Source organism: Podarcis raffonei, chromosome 1 (genome assembly GCF_027172205.1).
Source record: "Podarcis raffonei isolate rPodRaf1 chromosome 1, rPodRaf1.pri, whole genome shotgun sequence".
Lineage (NCBI taxonomy): Eukaryota > Metazoa > Chordata > Lepidosauria > Squamata > Lacertidae > Podarcis > Podarcis raffonei.
Genome location: NC_070602.1, coordinates 7,984,317 through 8,011,574, shown reverse-complemented (window position 1 = coordinate 8,011,574; position 27,258 = coordinate 7,984,317). Strand labels below are relative to the sequence as shown.

The following is a 27,258-nucleotide window of genomic DNA, read 5'->3' as shown; positions in this document are numbered from 1 at the left end:
TAAATTGTTTCTTCTTTTTCCCCTTGAAAAAAATATATGTTGGGGGGGGGGAAGAGTTCTAATTTATTTATCCGGGTTAGGAGAGATTTCATCTCAACCCAATGCAGAATTTGAACCATGTTCTGTTTCAACAATATTCAAAGAACAATGGTCCACAATATTGAGGGAACTTGGGTGAGTTACGTCCCACATTATTCCCAGCTTCTTGGTAGCCTCCTGGTTCTTAGTGAGATGGAGTCAGTCCCATACTCCCCAGCTTTTCTCCAGTGAAAATAGGGACATCCTAAGGATCATATCAAAAACAGGGATGGAAAATTGGAGAGTCTGCATTCCTTAACAAATGCACTCCATTTAGAATGCTTAGGAACACGGGGAGCTGCCTTACACAGAGTCAGACCAGTGGGACATTTGGCACAATACTGTCTAGACTGACCACAAGCAGCAATTCAGAATTTCAAACAGGAGTTTGGAAATGCTGGAGGTTGAACTCAGAACTCGCTGCCTGCTAAGCAGATGTTCTACCATTCAGTTCGGGAAAGGAGATTCTTCCATCTCAATGCTGATGCTTGGATGTTCAGCTCCCATACAGCTGGAGGCACTCCCACAAGGACAACAAGGGGCTGTAGCCAACAATTCCCCCCCCCCATTCTTTATTAAATTTATACACCGCCTTTCATTTGAAGGTCTCAGGGAGGTTCACAAGGAAAAAAATACAGGGTAAAAGGACAAAACAAATAGTTAAAACGAAGCCCAAAACAAAATAATGCCCTCCACTCCCACAAACACATTTAAAAGGCCGTAAGAACAGGCATACTAAAAATTAATAGATCTGAGTTCGTCATGCCCCTTAATGCAAATATTGCCAATGTATTTCACATCTGGCAACCAATGTGCTCCTCGGGTTTCAGATACAACACAGGCAGACAAGAAACAGTCTGGGACACAAATTTTCATGGCCCTCTAGCGGCTAAGGTGGCTCATTTACTAGAAGTAATGTAGTTTATAGTTTGATCAGCATTGAGGTGTATACTCGATGCTGATCAAACTAAGCTTCTGAAAAGAAGAGTGGCATGTTGTGACGGAAAATAGTGACTGTCGCTCGTGATTCATTCTCCATTGGGGATTTCACCTGAGGGAAAGGGAAACAGAACGCTGGCATAGTGGCGCCAGGGAAAGAGAGAGCCATTCTGCTGTTATATATTAAGTAGTGGCAGCGCCGTGATACAAAGTTAAAACCCCCACATAAATGTGCCCACAGATACAGAACATCCAGTTTAATAAAGTACTGAGGTTATTTTATTGAAAGAAGAATTTTTTTCTGTCAGAAAATGGCCAGCAAGCACCAGGCAAAAGAGCCTCGGGATGATCCAGTACAGGGAACTGTTGCATCTGAGGAGAATCCTAATACTGAATTAGAAATGCTAAGGCTAGTATTAGAATTGGCTAAAGTTGAAGCAAAGAAAGAAAGAAAGAAAGAAAGAAAGAAAGAAAGAAAGAAAGAAAGAAAGAAAGAAAGACATAAGTTGAAGCAGAGAAAGGAAAGGAAAAAGCAAAATTAGCAGCTGAACAGGCCAGAATTGCAGCTGACATTCGGTCAGCACAGATACAGGCTGAGAGAGATATGGCAGAGAGAGAGAGCAGATTAGCTCATGAGGGAAAAGAAGAAAGAAATGCCAGATTAGCCCAAGAAGAAAGAGAAAGGGAGGCCAAGATGGCCTATGAAAAAGACATGTTTCTTTTAAAAATGGAGGAAATTAAGCTGAGAGCAGAACTGCCACATCCATTGGTAGGGGGGTGGAGACTTTACCTCAGCTAATGTGAAGAGATTTCCCTAAGTGTGTCAAAGGCATTCCTGCTAAGTTTTGAACAGACCTGTAAGGAGTTAAATATTCCCGAGGAAAACTGGATGCTGTATTTACACCCACAGATATGTGGAACTTTGAGTGAAATATACTCAGATTTAAGAGAAGATGAAACCTCTTATTATCTCACATTCAAAGAAAGAATGAAAGGGTGGTTTGTTTTAACTGCAGAGCAAAGTAGAAAATCCTTTTGTGACATTAAAAGAAAACCAGGAGAGACTTATGCCCAGCTGAGTAGCCATATTTATAAAGCTCTGGACAGATGGGTGGAAGAAAGTAAAATCAAAACCTTGGATGAACTTAAACAGTTGACCAATTTAGAGCAATTTTATAGACAGGTTCCTGCACACCAGCGCTGGTTCCTTAAAGATAAGAAACTGGAAACAGTAGCTGAAATCTCTATCTTGTTAGATGAAATCGAAGGAGACTTAGGGGGAGCACTAGCACCCAGTCCCTTCAAGAAAAATAATGACTGGAAACCCAGAGAGAAAGTTGGGAATCAGAACGACAACCCTGTAAGGCGGTCCGCTCCTACACAATACAAACCTAAAGGAGTAGTTTGTCACCACTGTCAGGAGGAGGGTCACAAATTTTCACAGCCTTCTAGTGGCTAGGGTGGCTCATATAATAAGTCAATGCTTTATTAGGCATAGCAAACCACACATTATCAAACAAACACCGTATACAAATTGTGCAAAATACGAGCTCAGCATAACAAGGTTTGTCCCAGTCAGATCTTTAACGCCAGAGAAAATCAATTTGCATAAATAATACAATATAACACTACCACATCACCAATCAATTAAGAACCACTAAATCTCTTTATAATGGCCTAGCCTTTCTACATGGACAGCACTCAAAAATTCAGCCACTAGTAAAGTAATTTGATCATTCCTGTCCGAGAGCAGGTCCTGAACCGTTGGTGGCATAGAATTGAGCCTGTTGAGTTGTAAGGCCTCTAATAATTGTCTTCTGGCATAAATGCCAAAATCACAAGAAAAGAAAATATGCTCCAAAGTATCAGGTTCCTGTTTACTACATTTGCAGAGACGCTCTGCTTCTGGGAGAGCTAAATATCTTCCTCTTACCTTGTTTCATGCTGTTAAGGTACTGCAAAGTTCCTTGTTGTCTTCCCTGGCCTAGAAACAGAAAGGGGAATCAAGCCATCTTGGGGTGTCGATGATGTTCTTAAGAGTACAGCACAGCACTATTTTCATTAGTGGGGTAGGATAGCTGAAAATAATTGTCAGGGACATGGCTGAATCGAACGCCTGGGAAGAATCAAACTCCGAAGATCAAGGAATGCCAGTACAGAGAGAGCCAGAGTCTGACTCTGGAGACGAAAGAATGCAGACAGAGCAGGAGTGGGTTAGCTCGGCCCCCCTTCACCAAGAGTTCCCAGACTCAGATAGAGCAGCAGACAGCTCGCAGGCAGGAGGAGGGGGAGAGGTAGATGGCATTGAGGGGGTTGCTATGCAACCAGCAGAGAAACAGCGTTCAGAGGGCTCTTCTGAGAGCGGGAGGGAATCTACCCACCTTCTCCCCGAATGTGAAGGGCTGAAAGGGTTAAAATGCAATAGAAGTGCAAAAGAGGAAGGACTAGACTTTGGCACCCTTCGTGGTGTGACAGGAACGGAGACTCAAAGTGACCAACTCGTAGCAAAGAGCGGCAGGCTCAGAGTCGTGCTCTGGGTATAATTTGTAAATAAGCATACCATAAAACTGCCAGAGAGTCATAAATTTTTATCGGGACTTGCTTGCCTGCCTAAGATCATTACAATAATATGCAGTTATATTTCACATTTGGTAAACCTTGGGTTTCAGATGGGGGGGGGAATTATAAGTTATTTAGGAGACCACTGTAAGCAGATGGAAACATTAGTAGAATTTTGATTTCACTTGTAGTGTAACAATTACTATGGATAATATGTTTTGATATAAAAATTTGAGTATGGAAGACTATGTAGAAATAAATGTTTAAAATGGGACTCCATGGAGGGGGCGCGAGGGAGTCCTGAAATTTGGGAGCCAGAACGTTCGAGTTTCAAGGCGTTTGGCTTCTGAAGTTCCACTGTACTTCACTGGCCCCATGAGACCTGTCAATCCTAGTTATTAGGGAAGAGGATGGCATTGCTGTTGTTCCTTGCCTTTTCAGAGGCATTTGTCTTTAAACAGCTACCCAAATGCTCCTCTCTTCCCAGCCCTCAGATATAGAAAGGTTTTAAATGAGAGTCATAACATGGCGCAGGAAAAAGGGAGGACTGCTGTTTATCACAGGGGTAGTGCTGCCAGGCCACAAAGCACTTCATTAGTGCAAAGCAAGTTCAAGCTGGGTGCATTTCACAGAGATCAAATGCTGTGGATCATATCTTGGGAAATGCAATTGACTTGCAACAAGAGATGCTAACTGGAAGAAAGATGGCTGTACCTCCCCTTGCAATTTAGAAACACCACAGTATTCCTTCTGGGAGAAACCGATTGCCTGGAAAGGCTCTGAAGGCATAATCCGATATTCAAGAGATGAGGAAGGGTCACAGTTTAGTGGCAGAGAACATGCTTTAAATGCTAAATGTTCAAGACTCTATCTGTAGCCCCTCCAGGTAGGGCTGGGGAAGACTAAAAACCCGGGAGAGCTTCTGCCGGCCAGTGTAGCTGATGCTCATCCAGACGAACCAATGATCTGACTTGATTTAAGGCTGTTTCCTATGGTCTGCCAGCTGATGGGATTTAGGACAGGCGTCCCAACTTCCAGGGACGGAAGGGTCTTCAGCCCCCTCAATATCTGCTGCCAGGGGGCTGGGCACCCTCTATGTTGAGCGTGGTTCAATGGTTGGCTCCTCCTGAATGTGAAGATGATTCTCATATCTCCTCTTGTTCAGAATAAACATACCCAGCTCCTTCAACCGTTCCTCATCAGGCTTGGCTTCTAGATTCTTGATACCTTTATTACTTCCTGTGATGTGGACACTATTTCTGTTGATGTAGCCGAGAGTCACTTTGGAGAATAGAAGAAATGGTGGAAACTGTTGTACTTTAAGAAATAGGGTTTATTCAGCTATTTAAACCTTCAGTCTGCATGGAAGGAGTCCAGCTCTTACGGAATGGGCAGTTCAAGAGGCAGCAGTGCAAGCATACAGCCTCTCTCTCCAAGATGAATCTCTCCCCCCCCCCACATTCTTTCTCCCAGAAACCCCTTGCCCTCACCCAGAGCAGGTACCCTGGCAAACTCCCAAATCCCCAGTCTTTGTTCACACCTAGGGTCAAGAGGGAAGTTCCCTTGTATTGTTGTTGTTGTTGTTGTTGTTTAGTCGTTTAGTCATGTCCGACTCTTCGTGACCCCATGGACCAGAGCACGCCAGGCACCTCTGTCCTCCACTACCTCCCGCAGTTTGGTCAGACTCATGTTTGAGGCTTCGAGAACACTATCCAACCATCTCATCCTCTGTCGCCCCCTTCTCCTTGTGCCCTCCATCTTTCCCAGCATCAGTGTCTTCTCCAGGGAGTCTTCTCTTCTCATGACGTGGCCAAAGTACTGGAGCCTCAGCTTCACGATCTGTCCTTCCAGTGAGCACTCAGGGCTGATTTCATTAAGAATGGATGCGTTTGATCTTCTTGCAGTCCATGGGACTCTCAAGAGTCTTCTCCAGCACCATAATTCAAAAGCATCAATTCTTCGGCGATCAGCCTTCTTTATGGTCCACCTCTCACTTCCATACATCACTACTGGGAAAACCATGGCTTTAACTATATGGACCTTTGTTGGCAGGGTGACGTCTCTACTTCTCAAGATGCTGTCTAGGCCTGTCATTGCCCTTCTCCCAAGAAGCAGGCGTCTTTTAATTTCGTGGCTGCTGTCACCATCTGCAGTGATCATGGAGCCCAAGAAAGTAAAATCTCTCACTGCCTCCATTTCTTCCCCTTCTGTTTGCCAGGAGGTGATGGGACCAGTGGCCATGATCTTCGTTTTTTTGATGTTGAGCCTCAGACCATATTTTGCGCTCTCCTCTTTCACCCTCATTAAAAGGTTCTTTAATTCCTCCTCACTTTCTGCCATCAAGGTTGTGTCATCTGCATATCTGAGGTTGTTGATATTTCTTCCAGCAATCTTAATTCCAGCTTGGGATTCATCCAGCCCAGCCTTTCGCATGATGTATTCTGCGTATAAATTAAATAAGCAGGGAGACAAAATACAGCCTTGTCGTACGCCTTTCCCAATTTTGAACCAATCAGTTGTTCCATATCCAGTTCTAACTGTAGCTTCTTGTCCCACATAGAGATTTCTCAGGAGACAGATGAGGTGATCAGGCACTCCCATTTCTTTAAGAACTTGCCATAGTTTGCTGTGGTCGACACAGTCAAAGGCTTTTGCATAGTCAATGAAGCAGAAGTAGATGTCTTTCTGGAACTCTCTAGCTTTCTCCATAATCCAGCGCATGTTTGCAATTTGGTCTCTGGTTCCTCTGCCTCTTCTAAATCCAGCTTGCACTTCGGGGAGTTCTCGATCCACATACTGTTTGGGCCTTCCTTGTAGAATTTTAAGCATAACCTTGCTAGCGTGTGAAATGAGTGCAATTGTGCGGTAGTTGGAGCATTCTTTGGCACTGCCCTTCTTTGGGATTGGGATGTAGACTGATCTTGTATTGTTAATGACCCCTATAGTACTCTTGATAGCCCTGGGTCAGCCAGGTTGATTTGCATAAGCCAGCCCAGGAATTATCTGTCTGGAACAGCTCTGCAGCTTATGTTCTAATCCATATCCCAATTAACCAAAATCCTAGCATTTATTCATTCCGAGGGTTTAACAATAGCATTAGCTTTGCTGCTGCATCACACTATTGACTCATGTTCAGCCTGTGGTCCACCAAAACACCTAGATCCTTTTCACATATACTGCTAGTAAACCAGATTGCCTCCCCCCTCCCTATATTTGTGCATCTGGTTCTTCCCTCCTAAGTGCAGAACCTGACATTTGTCCCTATTGAAATTCATTTTGTTAGCTGGGGCTCAATGTAGGGGTGCAAAAAAGAGGACACATTTATTGACTTCTGCTTTTTTGTTGACTTCTGCTTTTAACTAGGGATCACTATGATGACTCTGCCCATGAGAAAAATGCCCATGAGGACAAAGAGAACAAATGGCAACCCCCAATCCTGATTCTTTCTTCTGCAGCATTAGCTACCCCTCCCAGTTTGGTGCCATCTGCAAATCTGATGCGCATTCCCATTGCTCGAAGTAGCAACAGGTCAAACTTGTCCCCTGTACATTTCTAAAATATTGTGGTCTGATCTTCCTACCAGCCTCTCAGACCTGGAGGCTTTCAGCAGCCCATCAGGTACAGAGGGCATGACCTCACAGAGGACCAGGTAAGCCAGTCCACAAAAGAGAGTAATATACCCATGACCTCATAGAGCCCATGAAGATGTGGTCAGGCTGCTCCTACCAAATAGCTACCTAGTGAAAGGGAAGCACTGAGACACTCCCATCAGATATTGGAAGTCAAAGAAGTGGATCATTTAAGAGGATTTGGAATCGAATGTCCCTACCAGGGTGAGTGATGAGCCAAGCAAAGACCTCTCCCCTCCTTTCAATTCCCTCCTCCAAATGACCCCGGGGCTGGTTATGGATGTGGGAAAACACATTAGCTCCAACATGACAAAAGCTCCTGGTTTTCTTCCTCCATGTTTCCCAATGAACTGTATTTCTTAAAAAAACCAAACCAAACCAAACCTGGAAAGATAAAGTGTGTTTTGACATGCAGTATCCTAACACTCCAAACAACTTTCCCAAGAAGTAATTGAAGCAGTTGCTTTTTGCACAGTCAATATAATCTTTTATTTTAGACACCTATACGACATGAAGAAGATTTTTTTCGAGTTTTTCTAGCAACATATTCACATATGGTTTTGTCATCTGAGAGCTTCCTTGCAATCATTTTCTAGAGACAATTTTTTTAAAACCATATAGAAGGCAAAGTAAAGAGGGGAGAGAAGAAAAACAAAACTGTATCCTTTACAGAGTTGTTATTCTAATTCACCAGATCTTAACCTACTACGTACAGTATTTGTAAGAATGGATTCAACATATCATTGAATTTGTCTACGGCAAGTCTGCTTTAAACGCAAGTTGCTCATATGTTGCAAGTCTGTATGTCTTAAATCCAATCGTGGAAGGGAGCCTCACTTTTATTTTTCCATTTCATCAGTCTCAGTCTTTTTTAGTGATACAGTCCTAAATCTGGGATCCCAAATCCTCCTTCCTTTATCAATATTTGATTTTTTTGAATTGATATTCTTGGAACTGAAGAGTCCCAAAGGCATTTTCTAAACAAATATTTAATTTTGTGAATTGGAATTCCTCTTAAGATATAAACTAGTCTAGGTATTATGTTCAGTTTAAGAGCATTGACTTTCCCCCACAGGGTCAGGTTCAATGACTGCCATTTCTTGATATCCATTGATACCTCATAATAATAATAATAATAATAATAATAATAATAAATTATTTATATCCCGCCCTCCCCAGCCAAAGCTGAGCTCAGAGCGGCTAACAACAGTAAAATAATACAGCATTCTAAAATCAATTCATTATAAAATCAGTTTAAATCAAATTAATGGCAACAATTGGGCTAGAGTTCTGTGAGGATTACCAAAGCGAGAGCCTTGGCCACAGGACTGGTGAAACAGCTCTGTCTTGCAGGCCCTGTGGAAAGATGTCAAATCCCGCAGGGCCCTAGTCTCTTGTGACAGAGCGTTCCACCAGATCGGAGCCACAGCCGAAAAAGCCCTGGCTTTGGTTGAGGCCAGCCTAACCTCCCTGTGGCCTGGAACCTCCAGGATGTTTTTGTTTGAAGACCATAAGGTCCTTCGTGGGACATACCAGGAGAGGCGGTTCCGTAGGTATGAGGGTCCTAGGCCGTATAGGGCTTTAAAGGTTAAAACCAGCACCTTAAACCTGACCCTGTATTCCACCAGGAGCCAGTGCAGCTGGTATAGCACTGGGTGAATGTGATCCTGCAGCGAGGACCCCGTAACGAGTCTCGCCGCGGCATTCTGCACCCGCTGGAGTTTCTGGGTCAGTCTCAAGGGCAGCCCCACATAGAGTGAGTTACAATAATCCAGACTGGAGGTGACCGTCGCGTGGATCACAGTGGCTAGGTCAGGGTAATAGAGGTAAGGAGCCAACTGCTTAGCTTGGCGGAGATAAAAAAATGCCACCTTTGTTATAGCCTGCAATCTATGCCTCCATGGAAAGGGAGGTGTCGAAGATTATACCCAAACTCTTAACGGACAGTGCTGGCACTAATTGCGCCCCCGCAAGAGATGGGAGTTGCCCCCCCCCAATCCCATATCGTCCTGACCCAGCCAAAGTACCTCTGTCTTCGAATAATAATAATAATTTATTATTTATACCCTGTGCATCTGGCTGGGTTTCCCCAGCCACTCTGGGCAGCTTCCAACAAAACACTAAAATACAATAACCTATTAAACATTAAAAGCTTGCCTAAACAGGGCTGCCTTCAGATGTCTTCTAAAAGTTTGGTAGTTATTTTTCTCTTTGACATCTGAGGGGAGGGCGTTCCACAGGGTGGGTGCCACTACCGGGAAGACCCTCTGTCTGGTTCCCTGTAACTTGGCTTCTCACAGCGAGGGAACCGCCAGAAGGCCCTCGGTGCCGGACCTCAGTGTCCAGGCAGAATGATGGAGGTGGAGACTCTCCTTCAGGTATACTGGACTGAGGCCATTTAGGGCTTTAAAGGTCAGCACCAACACTTTGAATTGTGCTTGGAAACGTACTGGGAGCCAGTGTAGGTCTTTCAAGACCGGTGTTATATGGTCTCGGGGGCCGCTCCCAGTCACCAGTCTAGCTGCCGCATTCTAGATTAGTTGTAGTTTCTGGGTCACCTTCAAAGGTAGCCCCACATAGAGCGCATTGCTGTAGTTCAAGCGAGATGTAACTAGAGCATGCACCACTATGGTGAGACAGTCTGTGGGCAGGGAGGGTCTCAGCCTGCGTACCAGATGGAGCTGATAAACAGCTGCCCTGGATACAGAATTGACCTGTGCCTCCATGGAGTCCAGAATGACTCCAAGGCTGTGCACCTGGTCCTTCATGGCACAGTTACCCCATTCAGGACCAGGGAGTCCTCCACACCCATCCGTCTCCTGTCCCCCCAAAACAGTACTTCTGTCTTGCCAGGATTCAACCTCAATTTGTTAGCCGCCATCCATCCTTCAAAGAATTTAACTTCAACCGGCTCCCACGTAACCATCCAGCCACAGCTTCCAAACATCTGATCAGTATGTCTGGGGCCGAGTCAGGATGGCCATCCATCAACAGATAGAGTTGGGTGTCATCAGTATACTGATGGCAGCCCAACTCAAAACTCCAGACAAGCTGGACGAGGGGGCGCATAAAGATGTTGAAAAGCATCAGGGAGTGTATCACACCCGGAAGCACTCCTCACACCAAGGAGTGGCGCGATGACAATTCCCTCCCAAGCGCCACCCTCTGTCCCCGACCAGAGAGAAACGAGCGCAGCCATTGAAGGACTGTGCCCTGGATCCCCATGTCGAAGAGGCGGTTGTCCAGGAGTTCGTGATCGACCATGTCGAAGGCTGCTGACAGGTCTAAAAGAATCAGCAGCCCCAACCTGCCTCGATCCAGCTGCCTGCGGAGATCATCTGTTAGGGAGACCAGAGCCGTCTCGGTCCCATGACCAGCGCGGAAGCCGGATTGGAATGGATCCAGAGCCGAGGTTTCATCCAGAAACCCACCAAGCTGTTCAGCAACCACTCTCTCAATCACCTTACCCAGGAATGGAAGATTCGAAACTGGGCGGTAATTGGATAGATCTAAAGGATCTAATGATGTTTTCTTTAAGAGTGGGTGCACCACTGGCTCCTTCAATTCCTCTGGGAATGTCATTTACATTTTGTTGATGTTTAACGATACTAATTTAGATAAACCTTGTGGTATTAATAACACACGGTTGACTCATGTTCAGCTTGTGGTCCACCAAGACCCCTGGATCCTTTTCACATGTACTGCTACTTAGCCATGTGTCCCCCATTTTCTGTTTGTGCATCTGGTTCTTCCTGCCTAAGTGCAGAACCTTACATTCATCCCTGTTGAAATTCATTTGGTTAGCTTGGGTCCAGCTATGTAGAGTGCTCAGCAATGGGGCTGTACTGTTGAGTCTGGGTCAAGACAAATAACGACTTGCTTACTAAACTATAGTTGCTCTTGTGTCTGCTTCTTCCTTGGCTCTCATTCCCACACAGGACAAGATGCGTGTCAGCAGGAAGCAGGGCCTCCTACTGCTGGCTGGCTACATGACTTACATAGTGATGGGTGCCCTTGTCATTGAGCTTCTGGAGAACGATCACCACAAAAGACTAGAAGAAGCAACGTTTCGTATGAAAGCACAATTCTTTTCAAACTACACCGCTCTCAGCCCAGAAGAGGTGGAGGTATTCATACAGGTAAGGCATTACTTTAGCAAGACTGAAATGACAGACCATGGCAGGACACCAGAGGTTGAGAGATCAGAAAGTATATATGGGGGGAATACAGTTTAGGAGGTGGGAATTGAGGTGGGGACAGAATCAGTGGCCAGCATAGAGCCATAAGGACTCACCCTTCCTTCTGCATGTGAAAATTTATCCCCATGGAGGATTAGGCAAATTGTTGGAGGATAAGACAAGGCATGGCTACTAGCCATTATGGCTCTGTTCTGCCAACACTGTTGAAGGCAGCATGGGCTTCTCCACACTGAGCTTTCCTCCACTCTCTCCAGGCCTGGCCATGATTTAAAGCTCCGTGTCTGAGCACCATTTCGTTACTCTGGGGCTTTCCTTGTGAAAACCAGCTTGTTAACGACAATCCATTGTAAACCCAAATTGACGTTTGCTCTGATTCAGTTATAAGGAGCAGGTTTTTGTTAGCATTTGTACTGCATTTGTTGGGAAACATATTTTGCAAAGAATATACAGTGGTACCTCGGGTTACATATGCTTCAGGTTACATACGCCTCAGGTTACAGACTCCGCTAACCCAGAAATATTACCTCGGGTTAAGAACTTTGCTTCAGGATAAGAACAGAAATCCTGCAGCAGCGGCAGCAGGAGGCCCCATTAGCTAAAGTGGTGCTTCAGGTTAAGAACAGTTTCAGGTTAAGAACAGACCTCCAGAACGAATTAAGTTCTTAACCCGAGGTACCACTATATTGGGGAAAGGAGAACATACGTCATATAGCAGTTGCAAAACAGGTGACTCTGTTCAAGGTCACAGAAAAGCTGAATCATTGTCTGGTTAACTGCCTTGAAAAGTGTGTTTGTGCCTTAGAACAGAGGATGGGAGATGATGTCGTCTCACCATTGTTTTGTTGACTGAGAATATGGGAGAGCCAATACTCCAAGCAGACTCTGTCCAAAAGAATTTATGAAGACAGGCAAGCCAAGCCATTTATGCATTGCTATAAAACCCTCTCTTGGGTTCAAGGGAGAGAAACCTCCCTCATTCCCCTCTAACGGCAAAGGCTCCTACTTGAGAGGTGCCAGAAATGAGTTCCAGAAAGTTCTGGCTGAAAGAAATGCCATGGTTGCTCGACGGATCCAGAAGAACTTCCCTTCTGAGTGCATAGCAATTTGGTTAGCAGTATCTAGTGATAATCAGAGGAGAGGCTATTCTTATTGTTGGAATATTCAAACTGAGTCTTGCCTTCAATTGCAGAAACTGGTAAAAGCTGTTCGGTTGGGAATAGATCCAACAGGAACCAAACCTCATGATAAATACAGCAGCTGGGATTTCACTAATTCTTTCTTCTTCGTGGGAACTATGTTAGCCACAATAGGTACTGTCATTTGGTTCTGGCTTCTCCCCGAATATAGTATGCAGGGCATTCAACTGCTCTCGATTAGATAAATAGTGTTAAGGTGCAGGCTTTGCTTTTGCTCTTTCATCATCCTTCACATCTCATCTTTGTCTTGCCCTTTCTGGCCAAATAAATAGTTCATTTATTATATGCCCAATGAGGCCATTCCCTGATTAGTTATTTATTCCCTACCCTTCTGGGGTCAACCTATTATTAAAACCACCCTGTGGAAAGTAGTTGGGCTAGGGAAACAAGTTCAAATCCCACCAGGTGCAACTGACCCCATGACAGTCTCCCAATGCAAATTACTTCTTTCAAGTAAGCTACAAAATACACTCAAGAAACCACACACCCTTTATGTCTAGATGAATGCCTTCAATGCAGAAAACCATGCACTGAATGAGAGGGCGAACCTACCATTTTAGCACTGTTTAATCCTGAGCTTTCAAAACTTTTCAGGTTGGTGACACAGTTTTTATACATGCATCAATTTGTGACACAGTAATTGAGTTTTACTAGCAAACCGGTAGAGGGACGCAGGTGGCGCTGTGGGTTAAACCACAGAGCCTAGGGCTTGCCGATCAGAAGGTCGGTGGTTCGAATCCCCGTGACGGGGTGAGCTCCTGTTGCTCGGTCCCTGCTCCTGCCAACCTAGCAGTTTGAAAGCACATCAAAGTGCAAGTAGATAAATAGGTACCGCTCCGGTGGGATGGTAAATGAGATGAGTGCCGCAACCCCAGAGTCGGTCATGAATGGACCTAATGGTCAGGGGTCCCTTTACCTTTAGCAAACCGGTGGTTAAACTAACCCCTCTCCAGCATTCATACGACACACTTACACACTGCAGCCAACACACTAACTTGTCGCGACACACCGTTTGGAAAGCTCTGGGTAAGCTTTCTGGTGTGAAGCACAAACTGTTGATTCAAGTGTGCTAGGGATAAAATAATCCATTCTTCGAGTGCAGGCCATAAAGCTGCGGCTTCTGAGACCCAAGAGAAGGGCTTATCTGTTTCTCAGCCTTTGGACTTGAGGTATCCCAGGAGTCTTCATTTCTTGACTCTTTCCTCTTGCAAATTTCAATCAGTAGATACTATTAGTCTTCTAATTGGGTCTCTGATTATTCTGAGGTGCTTGGCAAAATCTTCATGGGATCTCAGCTGAAAACAACTCAAGTCTGGTCCTTACAAATGCATGGAGCATGTTGGTTATATATTTAAACTTTTCAACATACAATAAAAACCAAACTAAACTCTTGCAATTGCTTATGCAATAACTGTGGGATGATACTAACAATCAATGGTGTGTTCAGCCATGTCTTTGCCATATTGAGTTCTGTTCATCTCTCCCTTAGCAGCCTCTGCTTTGAAAACTTGTGTCTATCCCTTTTCCAACGGTTTGAGGCTGAATCCAGACAAGACCGAAGTATTGTTTCTATGGGACAGGGGAAGCCACCCAGAGTGACTGGGGCAACCCAGTCAGATGGGTGACACATAAATAATAAATTACAATTATATTATTATTCCCACGCTAATGGATTTAATCTCACTGAAGGAATGGAGAGTTAAAAGTAATATAAGATGATTTTAAACTAAGCAGATCATGCTTATCCATTGGTAAACGTTATTGAGCATCGATAATTTAAGATAAGCTTTTTGCTTTGTTTTTCAGCCTCTTAATTAATGCCTCTTCTTACACCAGCAGCCAAATTAAATTCTGGTGTTTTTTTTTAGATATAATTTTTATTAATTTTCATTAATAACACTCCAATATAGGCCACATTATTATGATATCAAATCATTGTTGTTTAGTCGTTTAGTCGTGTCGGACTCTTCATGACCCCATGGACCAGAGCACGCCAGGCACTCCAGTCTTCCACTGCCTCCCGCAGTTTGGTCAGACTCATGTTTGTGGCTTTGAGAATACTGTCCAACCATCTCATCCTCTGTTGTCCCCTTCTGCTTGTGCCCTCCATCTTTCGCAACATCAGGGTCTTTTCCAGGGAGTCTTCTCTTCTCATGAGGTGGCCAAAATATTTGAGCCTCAGCTTCAGGATCTGTCCTTCCAGTGAGCACTCAGGGCTGATTTCCTTCAGAATGGAGAGGTTGGATCTTCTTGCAGTCCATGGGACTCTCAAGAGTCTCCTCCAGCACCATAATTCAAAAGCATCAATTCTTCGGCGATCAGCCTTCTTTATGGTCCAGCTCTCACTTCCATACATCACTACTGGGAAAACCATGGCTTTAACTATACGGACCTTTGTTGGCAAGATGATGTCTCTGTTTTTTAAGATGCTATCTAGATTTGCTATCGCCTTTCTCCCAAGGAGCAGGCGTCTTTTAATTTCGTGACTGCTGTCACCATCTGCAGTGATCATGGAGCCTAAGAAAGTAAAATCTCTCACTGCCTCCATTTCTTCCCCTTCTATTTGCCAGGAGGTGATGGGACCAGTGGCCATAATCTTCGTTTTTTTGATGTTGTGCTTCAGACCATATTTTGCGCTCTCCTCTTTCACCCTCATTAAAAGGTTATTTAATTCCTCTTCACAATCTGCCATCAAGGTTGTGTCATCTGCATATCTGAGGTTGTTGATATTTCTTCCGGCGATCTTAGTTCCGGCTTGGGATTCATGCAGCCAAGCCTTTCGCATGATGAATTCTGCATATAAGTTAAATAAGCAGGGAGACAATATACAGCCTTGCCGTACTCCTTTCCCAATTTTGAACCAATCAGTTGTTCCATATCCAGTTCTAACTGTAGCTTCTTGTCCCACATAGAGATTTCTCAGGAGACAGATGAGGTGATCAGGCACTTCCATTTCTTTAAGAACTTGCCATAGTTTGCTGTGGTCGACACAGTCAAAGGCTTTTGCATAGTCAATGAAGCAGAAGTAGATGTCTTTCTGGAACTCTCTAGCTTTCTCCATAATCCAGCGCATGTTTGCAATTTGGTCTCTGGTTCCTCTGCCCCTTTGAAATCCAGCTTGCATTTCTGGGAGTTCTCGGTCCACATACTGCTTAAGCCTGCCTTGTAGAATTTAAAGCATAACCTTGCTAGCGTGTGAAATGAGTGCAATTGTGCGGTAGTTGGAGCATTCTTTGACACTGCCCTTCTTGGGGATTGGGATGTAGACTGATCTTCTCCAATCCTCTGGCCACTGCTGAGTTTTCCAAACTTGCTGGCATATTGAGTGTAGCACCTTAACAGCATCATCTTTTAAAAATTTAAATAGTTCAGCTGGAATATCATCACTTCCACTGGCCTTGTTATTAGCAGTGCTTTCTAAGGCCCATTTGACTTCACTCTCCAGGATGTCTGGCTCAAGGTCAGCAACGACACTACTTGGGGTATACGAGACATCCATTTCTTTCTGGCATAGTTCCTCTGTGTATTCTTGCCACCTCTTCTTGATGTCTTCTGCTTCTGTTAGGTCCTTTCCACTTTTGTCTTTTGTTATGGTAATCTTTGTCCATGGAGTTTTCTTGGCAGGGATACTGGAGTGGCTTGCCGGTTCCTGCTCCAGGTGGATCATGTTTGGTCAAAACTCTCCACTATGACCTGTCCATCTTGGGTGGCCCTGCACGGTATAGCTCATAGCTTCTCTGAGTTATTCAAGCCCCTTCGCCACGGCAAGGCAGTGATCCATGAAGGGGGATATCAAATCATACCAAATCATAATACAATTTATAAAACCCATTATACATTCCAAATTAAACACATTAGATGGCTTCCTGTGTTTTGATCTTTTGGAGATAATTTATTCCAAAGTCCCACACATAGTCTCATATGTAATCCAAAAATAACAATTCCTATCTCGATCCCTTCTTCTGTTGTTGTTTTTTTGCAGCCGCCAGTGTAACAACGTCACTCGTATTTTGAAAAATCCATATCCATTAACTTGCAAGAGGCATTTAAAGCCTATAATTTTCTGTGTAAAATACTTTTCTTTTGTACTTCTTTTCATGTTATAATGCATCATCCTTTTTCCGCGCTGTCTCCCTTCAAGAGTGATTTTTCAAAGTGCATCAGAGCCAGCACTGTCACCATCTTGTTTATCTGAACCAAAAGCATACTGGCATCATGCCATGCTCCGGGTTGACATCTAGCTCTTTGTTCTTAATCTTCCCAACTTTTTTAACAAGCTGATGTCTCACCAAAGCAGTTGTAGATCCAAATTAACACTCTCCATAGGAGACAGTAGGGACGTGGGTGGCGCTGTGGGTTAAACCACAGAGCCTAGGACTTGCCGATCAGAAGGTCGGCGGTTCGAATCCCTGTGACGGGGTGAGCTCCCATTGCTCGGTCCCTGCTCCTGCCAACCTAGCAATTCGAAAGCACCTCAAAGTGCAAGTAGATAAGTAGGTACCGCTCTGGCGGGAAGGTAAAGGGCATTTCCGTGCGCTGCTCTGGTTCACCAGAAGTGGCTTAGTCATGCTGGCCACATGACCCGGAAGCTATACACCGGCTCCCTCGGCCAATAAAGCGAGATGAGTGCCGCAACCCGAGAGTCGGTCACGACTGGACCTAATGGTCAGGGGTCCATTTACTTTTACCTATAGGAGACAGTGCCACAAAGCATCACAGTATTTCACAGTCTTTCATTTGAAGAACTCTGTAGGCAGATTCTAAAGTCTTTTTTTTAAAGTCCCTGTTGCATTCCCTTTATAGTTGTACTCCAATAATAAACTCAGTCCACTAATAATTTCTTAATATGTCTTTAGTGAAGGTTTGCTGGATCATAGATCATCAAATATAATATAAATATAAAAAGAGAACAAAAGGCTCCCCTTCACTTACATAATAATCCTGTTACGGTGAAGTCCTCTCCCGATCAAAACCTTGGCACACAATGGCTGATTTCATTTAGCAGGTTCCCATGTCTCCTTGTTCCAAAACATGCCTGTTCTTTAAGTGCCCCTGCGCTCGTATTCCATCGGAACGAGATACAGTTAATGGACAACCCCCAAGTGAAGGCTCGCCCCTCCGATTGGGGTGTGTGTGTGTTTCCAGAAGGATAATTACTCTCATTTTTATCCTTGATTAAGTGCAGAATCGGGATCCGCTATTATGGGACCGCTGCACGCCATGGCATTCCGTGCCGGAAGTCCCAATTTACATTCTGGATAAGAATTATTTAATAAGAATGAATTGGCAGATAGATCAGCCAAGTCATAATTGAGTCCTTTCTCAAAAAAAGCTAAAAGGGAGGTTTGTTTGAGCAGATGCCTTGAAGGCTTACACTGAGGGCTGTTATGGGGTATCTGGGCACGATGGTGGTTCCTCTAGCTGATACGCTCCTTGCTTGCCCTATTTCATCACCAAAGACATATCATCAAATACATTTCTAAATTTATCCCAAAACAAATAAGAATTTTGTAATTTGTTTTTTAATCCAATAACTGTGTCACAAATTTTGAAGAACTGAAAAATCTGAAGGTAATTGGCAAATCGACAGTTGCTGACGTCCTTTGCAACCCTTTCTTAATCTTTTAACAGGCTATGGAAACCTCTGTCCCCAAACAGCAGATGGTCAGATCTTTTGTGTTATTTTTGCTCTCTTTGGAATCCCCTTCAACCTCATCTGCTTGAACTATATTGGCTTTTTTGTCTCAAGAATCTGTGAAACCTGTGCAGAGAAAGTGTATTGGAAAGAAAACAAGGTAATTCATCTGGAGATAATTTCTAATTTTACCAGTCACAAGACTGAGGGTGACATAGACTGCTCCTGCTCTCAAGTCCTGTATGCAGGGTTCCTGTGGGTATCTGGTCAGCTTCGATGAGAACAGGATCCTCGACTAGACTGGCCCTTGCCTGATCCAGCAGGGCTCTTCTTCTATTATATTGCATATACATATGCATATATAATTAGCTGGCTCTATAATAGGAGGAAGACAAGAATAAATTAGACATGTGAATTATGCCCTCTAATTAAGTAAGGAAGATAAACTCGAGCTCTGCCTTCAAATAGGAATGAGAGAAACTCCCCAAATTATTTGTTTTAGCAGTACATATTTTTGGAACACAGCTGTTTGCCTTTAGTGAAAATGGCTCCAGTATAAATTTGCAAAATATATCTTCTCAAATTCATGGAATTTAATGCTTCTTAATTCTCCAAAATGTTAGTGGGTGTGAGGGTGGGTGCAAAAATTGCTGAACAAAAATTGAATTGTCACCTTTTGAAGCGTAAACGTTAACAAAATGTACAACACAGTTTGGATATTACAAACTCGGAGATTACTTTCCTCTATAGTTCCATTTTTTTCAATGTTTAGAAAATCAAGTTTGCCAAGTTAACACGGGATTACAACAGACCAAGGCTTTTAGATACTTGCTTGTTTCTAAAATGAAGGTTTCTTATTTGCTTACAGCTTGTGGTTTGTCTGCAGGCACAAATAATGAGCCTGAGTTTGGACAAACATGCTAAGCCAAACCATGCCTTAGTTTGTGGCCAAAGCAGCCACCATCTCCTCTCCTGGAGCCTGTCTTGGAGAAATTTAAAAGGAGGTTCCTCGACTGTAGCTTCCCCACACAGCAACCCAAAAGAAAAGGATGCATAGGGACAGCCTCACACATAAGAAGAAGGCTGCAAAGAACCACATCCAAAGCCATGTTCTTTATACATTTCTAGATTACACACACCAATCCAAGGATCACAGCAATCTTAACAGGTGCAACCCCATGTCGTCATTCTGAACCAATTCAAATCATTTGGTTCTTCAGATCAGCCCTCATCATAATATCGTGTGATTACATACAACCATTTTTCAGTGTCTTTCTTTTTTAAGACTTTGACTAATTTCCCTGTTCATTACAAGTTTTCCAATGTCCTCTTTCAATATATTTTTTTACAAAACAATTCAAGACTGATCACAATTGCCATGCCTAGCTGATTCTTGTTTTAGGCATACAGTGGTACCCATAGATTCGAACAGTGTTTGCGAACGGACATTCACTATGCACAGTACCTCAAAGCAGCTAGTTCTGTACTGTAAAAATTCAATGTTCAAAATACAGTTTTATTAAATTATTATTTTCTCCAACACCTGCACCCTTGCACTGCCACACTAAACCGTGGCTTGGCTTATGTGTCATTACATGTGAACCAAGCAATTGCATGTGAATGGAGAACTGGGTATTGTGCTCCAGATGAAGTCTACCTAGGGTGGAATTATTGTTATTTATCTGTTAATGCAGCCTTAAATCCCTGTGCATGGCTGAAGGCCAAGAACACTGAGCTCTGTTGCATCAAACCTACCTTTTTAATTTTCTTTTTTGCTTTATCTTTCAGAAAACAGCAAAATATCTTTTCTTCTATGTGGTTTTGGGGATTCAAATGTTTCTTATTTTGCCTTCGTTTCTCTTTCAATGGATGGAGGGCTGGAATTATAGTGAAGCTGTCTATTTTACATTTATTACACTCAGCACCATTGGTTTTGGAGACTATCTAATAGGTAAGGCTTTCAAAATACTTTCATATTGTGGGCTTCACTGTTGTGCTGAAGAATATGAAAGCTCAGATCAGGTGTCATACAAAATGATGGTTGGCAATGATTATAATTTGGAACCCAAACCATATTTTAAGTTTCTCAAGTACAGACCCTCTAAGTATACCTATTTTCCAGGAACAGTTCTGGATTTACAGAAGCCATCCCAGTTTCTGATTTGATCCTGGAATGTCCTGCTTTTCCTTAAGACGTCCCTATTTTCATTGGAGAAATATTGAAGGGTATGGAGCTTTATGACCCACGAGCCAAGGAGATAAGTAAACTTTAAAAGACAACTGAAGGCAGCCCTGTATAGGGAAGTGTTTTAAAGTTTACTTTTTTATTATGCTTTTCTATATGTTGGAAGCCGCACAGAGTGGCTGGAGCAACACAGTCAGATGGGTTGGGTATAAACAATAAACTTATTGTTACTATTGTTACTATTATTATTATTAAGGACATCCCTATCCTAGAACAGATAATTCAACATTTGGTCTGTGAGCATTTAGAAAAGGATGCTGTGATTACTAAGACCCAGCATGGGTTTCTCAAAAATAAGTCATGCCAGAAGAATCTCATTTCTTTTTTTGATCAAATTACAAACTTGATGGGTCAGGGAAATGCTGTGGACATATTATACCTTGATTTTGGTAAGGCTTTTGACAAAGTACTGCATGATTTTCTCCAGAGGAAGCAGGTAACATGTGGGTTGAAGAAGATAAGCGTTAGGTGGATTTGTAGCAGGCTGACTGACCGAACCGAAAGAGTACTCATTAATGGTACTCATTAATGGTTCGTTGACATCCTGCAAAGAAGGGACAAGTGGGGTGAGATGAAATGAATTGAGAGGATGTTTATCAAATGCACAGACGACACCAAACTGGGAGGGATAGATAATGCCGCAGAAGACAGAACCAGAATTCAGAATGACCTGGAGAATTGGGCACAATCTAACAAAATGAATAGATTTTGCACCATTCTAGCAACTGCAACCACTGCTGCCTGAGGCCAACAACTGGAACAAACTGTTGCCAACAAATGTGGGATGAAAATACCGTATTTTTTGCACCATAACACTCACTTTTTTCCTCCTAGAAAGTAAGGGGAAATGTCTGTGCGTGTTATGGAGCGAATGCCTATGGGTGGTGGTGGGGGGATCTGCCACAGTCGTGAGCAGAGGATCCATGGTTCCCCTTCCTTTCCTCCTCCGTGGTTACAAAGCATGGATCCACATGGATCCTCAGGATTTTTGCATTGGGCTACTCCAAACTCACTGTCAGATCACATGTCTGTGGCCACAGCATGAACCACAAAAATCATATATCCACTATTTCGTTTAGAATATTTTTTTCTTGTTTTCCTCCTCTAAAAACTACGTGCGTGTTATGGTCTGGTGCGTGTTATAGAGCGAAAAATACGGTAAATGTTTCTACATTTCTATTATTATTATTATTATTATTATTATTATTATTATTATTATTATGTTTTATAAACAAATAAGTATACCAAGTTTTCTCATGTCATTTGTATATCACAAAAATAGCATAATAAATGTGGAGTAATATCTACAACGCATGGTTCATTATTAGTGAACCAATTTCTTGGTTCATGAATTGGTTTAAACTATTAGGAAGAAAAGAGGGGGAAAGAGGTGGAGGGAGGAATGGTAAGTGGGGTTGGGTGGGGTGGTTATACTTCTATTCAAGTACGTTTCTGAGCACAAAAGTGTTGGTGCTGACCTGTAAAGCACTAAATGGCCTCAGCCCAGTATACCTGAAGGAGCGTCTCCACCCCCATTATTCAGCCCAGACACTGAGGTCCACCTCTGAGGGCCTGGGGCCAGTCCCTTCCTGCAAGAAGTGAGGATACAGGGAACCAGGAAGAGGTGGTGGCACCTTCCCATCAGGTGTCAAGGAGATAAAGAACCACAAAACCTTTAGAAGACATCTGAAGGCACCCCTGTATAGTCAGATGGTTGGGGTACAAGTAATAAAATTATTATTATTAATATCATCATCATCATTGAGCAGGAAGTTACAGGATGTGCACTGATTGGAAATTTGGTAGTGCAACCACACCAAAGCCTTTACAGGCTCAAACATCATCATGAGCCTAAACCATCACAAATAGGACATTGGTAGTTTCCTATGTGTAGTGGTAGAAATGTGTTTTAAATGTATGGTGTGAACATGACCTAACGAAGTTTAGATAAACTGAGTTGGTGAGTCCTTTCTTCTTCTTTTTTGTAAATAATTTTTATTCATTTTCCAATTAAAAAACATTATTAATAACAAATCAAACCAAATATTTCCACATTCAAAAACAAAATAGGAATGATGTAATCTGAATTAATTAATTTCTTTTTTAAAAAAATAAATATTTATTGAGGTTTTACAAATCAAAAATTTCATCGTTTCAAATAAAGTATTATCATGAATAAAGCTCATATAAAAAACAAAAACACCAGAAAAACAAAAATATATAGCAAAAAACAAAAAACAGAAAAGCAGAAAAAAAAGAAAAAGAAAAATCCACTTTTTTGTATTAACAGAATTCCATACCCCTCTGTCTTGACCTCCTCACATCCCCCTTTTTTGTGTTCCTCTTTATTCCAATCAAATTCAGCAAATTCAAACCCTTGTTTAAACCATACTTAACTTTATATTCTTCTAATTATTATGTCCCAATTTTTCATTATTTTAACCCAGTCCTCATCTTGTATACTGTGACATAATATTATTCTGTTCATAACCCCTTCTCCTTTTTGACATTCTTCTTTTCATTCACATTTAACCAAATCCCACAAACCCTATTACCTTCACTTCCCACATCATGTTAACACTCGAATATTTTACAATGTTTTTGTAAATAGTCCTTAAACTTTTTCCAATCCTGTTCCATCAGTTCTTCTCCCTGGTCACGGATTCTGCCAGTCATTTCGGCCATCTCCATGTAGTCGATCACTTGCATCTGCCATTCTTCCACGGTGGGTAGATCTTGTGTCTTCCAATACTTGGCAAGAAGTATTCTTGCTGCTGCTGTTGCATACATAAAAAATGTTCTATCTTTCTTTGGCACCCGTTGGCCAACTATGCCCAAAAGGAAGGCCTCTGGTTTCTTAGGAAAGGTAAATTTAAATACCTTCTTCAGTTCATTATATATCGTTTCCCAGTAAGCCTTGGGCACGTCCACCAAAGGTGAAAGAATGTTCCCTCAGCTTCTTTACATTTCCAGCACTTGTTGTCGGACAGGTGATAAATTTTTGCAAGCTTGACTGGGGTCATGTACCACCTGTAAATCATTTTCATAATATTCTCTTTTAAGGCAATGCATGCCGTAAACTTCATACCGGTGGTCCACAACTGCTCCCAGTCAGCAAACATAATGTTATGACCTATGTCCTGCGCCCATTTAATCATCGCTGATTTGACCGTTTCATCCTGCTGAATTAATTAATTTCAATGGGACTTCCCGTGTTCTGGATTCAAGAGCTAAATGTCCATCCTTTATCTTTCTGCTGTCTTCTTTGTTACTTCACAATTTTCCAGTCCTAATATTGACAATTTCCTCTCTTGATCAGTCAGTCGCTGGTATAACTATCTTGTTTTATTTGACCATTCCTTATTTCTATAATCATGCAGAGGGCTTTTTCCACATTGTTCTCAGTCTTAATATTTTGAAGCACAGTCCTCCTTCGATGACCCCTCCATTTTCTGCTGATTGTTGTTCTAATAGGCTCTGGACTTCCATCCAAGGTTGAAGTTCATTAGCGACTTCGCACTGTCTTTTGATCTTTAATGTTTCAAATGTATTGTAGGAGTGTACTTGGCAATCAGTAAGTCACACAAAGATTGTTCCGGTTTTCCCATAAAAACCCACGCCAGTTCTCCGGGGCCCTCGGACAGCTGGCAGGCATCCAGAGTTCACCGCCACTCTCTTCTCAAACTGTAATACAGTGGTACCGCGGGTTACAGACGCTTCAGGTTACAGATGCTTCAGGTTACAAACTCCGCTAACCCAGAAATAGTACCTCAGGTTAAGAACTTTGCTTTAGGGTGAAAACAGAAATCGTGCTCCGGCAGCGCAGCGGCAGCAGGAGGCCCCATTAGCTAAAGTAGTGCTTCAGGTTAAGAACAGTTTCAGGTTAAGAATGGAGCTCCGGAACAAATTAAGTTCTTAACGCGAGGTACCACTGAATTCCATGCAAGTAAATGCATCCTCTGTAAAGAACACCCCTTTTGTAATTCCAATAAAAATATATCTCCAATCTCCCCCCATTGAAGGAGACTTTTTCTGGTCATATCCTTTTTCTTACTGTCTCAGAGCTTCTACTGTCGCCATATTTCCTCCTTATCCTGAGCTGATCTGGTCATATCTGATCTTGCTCTGCCAATTTTGATCAGGGCTCTTCGTTGAGGACTGCGATAACGCCAATAAGTCCAATTATTTTACGCCTCCTGCGTTTCCTTTGGGTAATTAATTCTTTCTTGGTGGGGTTCGCCAAGTCATGAAATACCAAATATAACAAATATAAAAGTACGGCAGCCGCTCACCTCATTCATCAAAACAACAAGAAAGGAGTCTTTTTGAAGTCCAAAACTTGGCCTCCAGCAACTGTGTAGTTTAGCAGATTTTTCTTTTAACTCGTTCCTTCCATAGCACGCCTGGATTTTTTTGCCAAACCTTTTAATTTTTAGGAAGCAGGGACTCCCGGCTGACGAGGCTGACGTTGGAGAGTTGCTAAATTCGTGCCTTGGACGCAGATAACCTACGGTCTGCGGGTGGTGCGACGCAGCTCCCCCCCCCCCCCCGGGATGTGTGTGTGCCGGTTAATTATTTAACCCTGAATTACTGTCACAGCTGTTTGTCTGATCTCTTGGGAGGCTGCCATATCTCATCGTCGGAAGCCGGAAGTCTGAGTTGGCGGGTCCTTTAAATCACCTCCTCACACTTTACTGTTGCTTTTCTCTGTGTCTCCAGGGAGGAAGCATGATAGGTCATATTTTATTGGCTACCGGCTACTCGCAGCCACTTGGATCGTCATTGGTCTGGCCTGGATAGCTGTGCTGTTTGACCTCGTATCCTCATTACTTGAACCTCCAGCTCCAGTAAGAAGAAGAAGCAGCGCACGAAGACAGAGTAGTGGGGACAACATAACACTGTCCCAAAGGGGTCAGTCTGTTAGATTTTCAGTGACGGAGAGTACAAGTGCATCACTGCAGTCTCGTGGAGATTGACATAAAAATCAGTTGTACTCAAGAACTTCCATTGAGCTTTTATAATTATATGCTATTGTGACATTCTGCGTATTCCTTAAAAACTCACTAGTTGCTCTTTAAGTTATGTAGTTCCTAATAAACTGTGAAATAGCCATGTTTCGGCAACCAAGAGAGGGAGGGTGGCTATTACATAAAAATCAGTTTTATATACTGTTGTTTTTATGTTTACTTTTGATGTCATCTTTTTGGAAAATAAATTGTTATTTAAAAAAAATTACATAAAAATCAGCTACACGCAAGAACTTCCGCTAAGCTTTTTATAATTATATGGCATTGTGACAGTCAACTGATTCCTTAAAAACTGGCTAGCTGGTCTATAAGTTAGTACCATATTTTTCGCTCTATAAGACGCACCAGACCATAAGACACACCTAGTTTTTGGAGGAGGAAAACAAGAAAAAAAAATATTCTGAATCTCAGAAGCCAGAACAGCAAGAGGGATCGCTGCGCAGTGAAAGCAGCAATCCCTCTTGCTGTTGTGGCTTGTGGGATAGCTGCGCAGCCTGCATTTGCTCCATAAGACGCACACACATTTCTCCTTACTTTTTAGGAGGGAAAACTTGAGTCTCATAGAGCAAAAAATACGGTAATTCCTAATAAACTGTGAAATAGCTGGGTTTTCTGCATCAGATTACAATGCCTCTTCATTACAGGATATGTATTGTGTTTTAGCAATAAGGAGAGAAATTCTTACTTGGATTCTCAAAACTGGAATGTGTGTAGTGGAGAACAACCAAGATGATCAAGGTTCTGGAAACCAAGCCTTATGAGGAGTGGTTGAAGGAGCTGGGTATTTTTATTCTGGAAAAGAGGGGACTTGGGGAGATATGAGAGTCATCTTCAAATATCTCAAGGGCTGTCACATGGAAGAGGGAGCATGCTTGCTTTCACCTGCTCTGGAGGGCAAGACTCGAACCAATGGCTTCAAGTCACAAGAAAGGAGATTCCAACTAAACATCAGGAAGAACTTTCTGACAGTAAGAGCTGTTCAGCAGTGGAATGAGCTCCCTTGGAAGGTGGTGGACTTTCCTTCCTTGGAGGTTTTTCAGCAGAGGTTGGATGGCCATCTGTTCTGGTTGCTTTAGTTGAGATTCCTGCATTGCAGGGGGTTGGACTAGATGATCCTTGGAACCCATTCCAACTCTGCAATTCTATGATTCTAAGGGGCATTTTCATCCAACATCAGGAGAGGCACAGGGTTCCCACATAAAGCAGGCGGGAAGTGGTGGAATTTTCTGGCTTGAGGACCACACTGGCTTCTCCCTTCCAGTGGGCGCTGCACACCCTCACGTGTCCATGCCTGCTTGTGTACACACACAGAGGCACAGAGTCCCCCCTCTCACCAAAGCAGTGAAGACTAGCTGAGGTGGAGGTGGCAGCTGCACCCCCATTGATCAAAAGATAGATGGGCGTTCAAACTCCCCACTCCCAGGACACCCCATCAGGGCGCTGAGCCTCACCTACTATTTAGATATACGTGCCGTCGCCAAAAATAGTGGGGGGTCCTGAAGGGTCAGAAAAAAATTGTCTGGTGGCTAGATTAAGCTCCCAAACTGGGAGTTGCCCACCCCCTGAAGTATAGCCTCCCCTGAAATATAGGATCACATGACCAATGTTTTATTTTAAAGCCCTATACAGTGGTACCTCGGGTTACATACGCTTCAGGTTACATACGCTTCAGGTTACAGACTCCACTAACCAAGAAATACTACCTCGGGTTAAGAACTTTGTTTCAGGATGAGAACAGAAATCGTGCGGTG

At 43.0% G+C, this 27,258-nt stretch overlaps 1 protein-coding gene across 1 annotated transcript; it reads left to right on the top strand.

Annotated features, from left to right (window-relative positions):
* The first annotated feature begins 840 nt into the window (after window positions 1-840).
* Window positions 841-25,740, top strand: LOC128402286 (potassium channel subfamily K member 16-like). The gene is made up of 6 exons (XM_053366251.1): window positions 841-972; window positions 11,144-11,344; window positions 12,594-12,714; window positions 18,232-18,395; window positions 20,024-20,186; window positions 25,200-25,740. The coding sequence occupies exons 1-6, from the start codon at window positions 841-843 to the stop codon at window positions 25,454-25,456; spliced, it is 1,038 nt and encodes a 345-aa protein (XP_053222226.1). The 3' UTR covers window positions 25,457-25,740.
* Window positions 25,741-27,258: the final 1,518 nt, after the last annotated feature.

Excerpts from the sequence above, each read along its gene's own strand:
- LOC128402286 (XM_053366251.1), top strand. The coding sequence starts at position 841 with ATGCCCCTTAATGCAAATATTGCCAATGTATTTCACATCTGGCAACCA. Across the intron at positions 12,715-18,231 it reads AACTATGTTAGCCACAATAG|GCTATGGAAACCTCTGTCCC; the intron begins GTACTGTCATTT and ends ATCTTTTAACAG. Across the intron at positions 18,396-20,023 it reads TGTATTGGAAAGAAAACAAG|AAAACAGCAAAATATCTTTT; the intron begins GTAATTCATCTG and ends TTTATCTTTCAG.